Source organism: Vicugna pacos, chromosome 3 (assembly GCF_048564905.1).
Source record: "Vicugna pacos chromosome 3, VicPac4, whole genome shotgun sequence".
Taxonomy (NCBI): domain Eukaryota; kingdom Metazoa; phylum Chordata; class Mammalia; order Artiodactyla; family Camelidae; genus Vicugna; species Vicugna pacos.
The window spans coordinates 85651556-85656846 of NC_132989.1; the positions used below are offsets into that span (position 1 = coordinate 85651556).

Sequence of the window (5291 nt, forward strand, 5' to 3'; positions counted from 1 at the left end):
CAGTGTATGTTTGATAGGCCACAAACAGGCTGTTTTAGCTGGCAGTTAAAATTCAAGTTAACTCATGTATAAGCCAGAATGATTTCCCCATACCTCAATATATGAAAATTCCTTTTATCACCTGAAAGGGACTTTAGTGAAGGAATCATTTATGGGAGAGCAGGCAAAATAAAGGGAGTCGACAGTGGATAGTGAAGCACCAGGAACAAGAAAGAGCAGAAAAGATCACCACCCCAAGTGCTGAAGGGGCAAAAGGAAGAAACAAGGCTAGAATGCAGGCACCCAGTACAAGTGCAAGTCCTGGAGGAGCGGCCATCTCTCCAGAGCTCCAGTCCTGGGGAGATGCAGGTCCTGGCAGAGCCTTGTCTGCAGCAGGTTGGCAGCTGGGGAAAGAGATGTCCTGATCTCTCTTCCCCACTGACCGCCCGTCTCCTCTCTCCAGTCTCTGGTCTGTAGTCAGTGCCTCCTGTTGGCTGAACCTAGTTGGAAACCAGAATGACATGGCCCATAGGGGTCAGCAACTTGGGCTCAGAGTAGGGGTGAGAAAGGCAGAGGATGGGTCTGGGTTGGAAGGGAGGGCAACAGTATGATTAGGATATCAAACACCTTGCAAATATAATCCTAGTTTTCCAAAAACTGGTACATGTATTTATGTATAAGAGAAGACTGAAGTAGAATTTTAAAGTAGCTATATTATGGTAGTAGAAGAATAATAAATGGATTTTTTTATACTGTTTGGTATATTTTCCAAATCAAAAAAAGTGGCTGTGTATTACTTTAAAATGTTTAACTTTTAAAGGAACTATTTCTATCCGTGGCTCCTCATGGTAAGAATTTTACTTTCTGAAATTTCTCAGAAGTAAGACCTCATCTAGAGTAAGATCAAGGCCAAATGAGAGGGGTTTTGTGTTTGTTTCTCAAAGCACTAGTTTGTTGTCACACTGTTCTGCTCAGCAGTGGGAAAGAATAATCTAAAGTTGGACAAATGGTATCCCAGTTCTAGTCACATTAGTAGATATAATCCTAGTAATTACTGTTAACTTTGTTATACAGCAGAATTGGTCTGTGATACTCACTTTGTCGAACGAAATTTGTTAGCCTAGAGTTGAAGGCACAAACATCCATACCTAGGCCACGAACTCACACAAACATCTAGCTTCAAAATCCTTTCAATTTAATCATACTGTAAACAAAAATCTCTCTTTGTCTTCGAAACCATTTGTATAACTGTCCAATTTATTTTTCTGTTGTCTCCTGTCTCTCGTGCTTGCCTGTGAATTATGAATAAAATGCCACAGAGGAGCACAGTGGTATTGTCAGCAGTCAAGTATCTACCCTGGTGTTTTCCACACCCAAATTCCTCTTCTATTCATTGTGTTGTCCTCAGCCTCACATGGGGTATGGGGTAGAAGCAGTTACTTTCCCAAAAGAAATATTTAATATGTACAGAATGAGATGGCAAACCTTTGCAATGTCATAGACCAGCTGTTGAAGGCAATATTCCTAACCACCAGTCCCAGCTGCTCCCTGGGCCAAAGCAGCCTGTGTGCTGTATAAACTCAGACGCCCGCCCCTGTAAGCTCGAGCCTCAGAACTTACCCTGCCTGCCAGGCTATTTAAAGCTAAGGATTATGCAGTGAGAACAGATGCAGTACATTTTGCCATCTTCCAAAGTCTTAAATTTTAAGTAACATTTGAAGAGCATAGTTTAATTTTTTTAATTTTTTAAAGTGGTTTCCTAAACTTAATTTATGAGTTAATACATCTTATTATTTCATAAGTAACAAAACATATGCTGTGCTTTTAAAAAACACTACAGATAAGATTCAGTTTAGTGGAAAAAAAAATGAGATACGTATGTGGAACTTTTGAAAAATAAGACTTACATCTGAAAATCCCAACGTAAGTTTCAAGCAGTAACAAATACAGTGACTCATAAATGTATTTCAGACCCAATATCCAAGTACTATATTTTAACATGTAGACTCTGTGTTTACAAAGTTCCACTGTAATAAAACACTGAAAAGTAAAGCTTATGAAGCGTAGGGGATCACAACCCTTTTTCTCAATATAAAAAGTTTTCATAAAATGAATAAGAATTTCTGGGATTTGTGTGGTTCTTCTGCCATCAGTTGTTACAAATGCAGCTTCTCTGGCACTGCTGGAGTAACAAAGAAATAACTGAGTTCCTCTCTAGTATCAATCGCCTAAATTGTCAATGCTTCCGATGTAAGAATAGCATCAATTTGAGCCCTAGGTACAAATTTAACAATTTTCCTTTCTGAGTAATAATAACAAAGACAACGTCAACATACCAGAACCATGCCTAGATTTTTAATCTTCATAAAAATCACTTCAAACGTGGCTCAGACAAACATTCTCGTGATACCACAGGCTGAATTAGAATCTTCCTCCTGCCGTATGAACAGGAAGCAGTGGGATTTCACTGGGTCCCAGCTGGATCCTTGACTTCCACCACCAGAATCCCGTCGTGACAGAGGATGGCAGACAAATCTTTGGTTTCGATGCCGTCGGGCAGTTTATACTGCCGGGTGAAGCTTCTCGAGATAAAGCCATGCTCGTCCATTCTGGTTCCATGTTGAGCCTTGATCAGCAGCCAGCCTTCGAAGGTCTGAATGATGATATCTTCGGGGAGGAACTGGACCACGTCCAGCAGGATCTGGAAGCGGGATTCGCCTCTCTGCGGCGGCATCTCTGCGGCGGAGTCCACGGGGGGAGCCGGGGCGGCCCCGGCCTTCCCCAGGTCCACGGTGGTTGGCCCGGGCAGTGCATATAAAGCGTGATCCAGCCTGCAGTCTTCCAAACCTCGAGCTTCAAACTGCTCCTCGTATCGCACTGGAGTCTCTATGAGGTGCCTCAAGATGACTTTTGCCATAGCGGAGGCAAAGCCAGCATCTGTCCCGCCTAGGTTGCTGGCGTTGAACCCTTGCAGTGGCCGACTGGCTGGATGATCGGTTGCAGCCGCTCTTCGCTTATAACCCTGCGCCGACGCAGCCCCTTAATTAGGCCTGAATCACAGCGCCGCACGCTCCCTCTTGTCTTTTCACTCCCGCTGACAATGAACGGCTATTTATAGGGCTTGTTTCGAAGTTGCTTTTAGCACACAGCCTGCTCGAGCTGCCGAGTCAAGGATTGCCCTTAACATTCTCAGTTATACTTGGCAAGTGTGTCTGTCTTACTTACCCCGAGAGAAAGAGAGAATGAGAGACAGTATTCGGGAATTATCTGAGTGAGTGCTCTGTCCTCGTGAACCACCGTGATCTAAGGGACTGTGGCTTCTTAGAACAGCCCAGAAATGTGCAGTCGTCTTATAATATGAGCTAAAACTGCATCAAGCCTAGTCTCCAACTGCAAAGCTAGGCGAGGTGAATATTGATGTAACTGATTAGGAATTAAGACAGACACACACACACTCAAATCTCAGACCTTCAGCAAACCCTCAGCCCTCTGTCCTATATATTTACTTTTATTTCATCTTTTAATCTTTTGTCTTTAAGAGATATGTGAGCCACACTATCTGGGTTTATTATATTTGATTGATCACAAATGAGATCAGATGGCTAAACCAGACAATGGTGGCAAACCTCAGATGGGGGTTGGAGGGGCTTAAAATGGGGACTTTTAGATAGAGCCCCAGAGGAGAGAAAAAATGTTAAAGCTTTGAACTATTTGATGTTAAAGCCCAGAAGACTTTGAATCAATCTAATTGCAGCTCTGCTGTTGAATTGGCATAAATAAAAACGTATAATTTCTTAACGATAATGTTCTTTATATTAAACTTTAATTGCAAAAGAATGAGGCAACTCTTTAGCCACTGAATGATTTCCAAGATATGTTAAGTACAGAAGAAAAGTCCCAAACAGCATATACTGTGCTACTATTTATTTATCCTTTCTTGTAAGTAGGTATTTGCTTATATAAATAGAATCTCTCTGCAGGCTATGTCACTGGCAACAGCAGTTGCCTCCTGAGACAGCCCCAGGGTGATGGGGGGGCAGGGGCTGGAAGGAGACTTGCTCAGCACTGTAAACGCACGTGTGTGTTTTATTTATGCAGTGTGTATGCAATGCACATACACACAAGAAAGCTTCCTCTCTACAGATGTTAGTATTTTCTAGCACAGGTAGGCTCTGGAATACCTTTCCTTAAAACACATTCCATTTTCTTAGAATGAAAGAAAAAACCTGCAAAAAATAAAAAATCAGAAAACAGAAGGGAACAATCTCCTTTAGCTCTTTTTATTACTCTAAAAACCTGTGTGGACATTTCAATATGTATTTAAGAACATGCCCTAATCATGCTGTTTCCATTCACCTTTTTTGACCTGCATTTTACAGGTGATGGCCCTCAAAGGGAAAATGTGCTCTTTTAGATGTTAATGTCCTCTGACTCATAACATATTGAGAGATGTGTTCATCTCTGCTGCTCCGAGTGATAGGTCAAAAATAGAACTCACTGCCAGTGGCAGGAAATAGATAAGATACTAAGGATTTGGCTTTAAATTGCTAGAAAGAGTCACAGCAAAAGTGAGAAGACGGTACAGAGGTTTTCCATATACCCCCTGTCCCCACACATGTATAGCCCCGCCCCGGCCCTGTTATCAACATCCCCACTGGAGGGGTACGTTTGTTACAACAGATGAATGCACATTAACACATGACAATCACCCAAAGACGATAATTTACGTGAGGCTTCACTCTTTGTGTTGCATGTTCTATGAATTTGCACAAAGATGTAATACTATCGAAATACTATCATAGAGTAGTTTCTCTGCCCTAAAAATCCTTTGTGCTCCACCTATTCACCTCTCCTCCCCAAACCCTGCTCTAAAACACTGCCATAAAAAAAAAAAAGTCTGCTTAAAAAACTAAAACTGCTCCAAAAAATAAACTCTGTTAAAAATACTGGAAAGATGCTGGTAAGGTGGACAGAGGCAAATGTATCCAGTTAATCTTACCATTTCTTGCCTCCAGGGATCTCTGAACTAGGCCAGGAGGACCCCCTGGCCTCCTGACCCCCACCTCTCCTCCTGGACCCTCTGCTTCAACCACGCTGGCCTCCTGTCTGTCCTTGAAACTCCAAGCTTGTTTCTTCCTCAGGCCCTTTTGCTTGGAAAGCTTCACTCTCAGAATATGAAAAGCCATTCAGGATTCAGGTCAAATGTCATCTCTTCAGGCAGGTCTTTCCTGACCGTCCAGCCAGAATCTTCCTCCTGTCACTCCTGTATTTTATCTCCATCACCATTGTCAGCATCTAAAACAATCTTGCTC

The 5291-nt window shown here is 42.3% G+C and overlaps 1 protein-coding gene across 1 annotated transcript; it reads right to left on the bottom strand.

Annotated features, from left to right (window-relative positions):
• Window positions 1-2388: 2388 nt before the first annotated feature.
• On the bottom strand, window positions 2389-3066 carry HSPB3 (heat shock protein family B (small) member 3). Its single transcript, XM_072950930.1, has one exon. The coding sequence runs from the start codon at window positions 2894-2896 to the stop codon at window positions 2444-2446; it is 453 nt and encodes a 150-aa protein (XP_072807031.1). The 5' UTR covers window positions 2897-3066; the 3' UTR covers window positions 2389-2443.
• Between the last annotated feature and the right edge of the window lie 2225 nt (window positions 3067-5291).

What these genes read in the sequence shown, in the direction of transcription:
- HSPB3 (XM_072950930.1), bottom strand. Translation starts at nt 2,896, where the DNA reads ATGGCAAAAGTCATCTTGAGGCACCTCATAGAGACTCCAGTGCGATAC.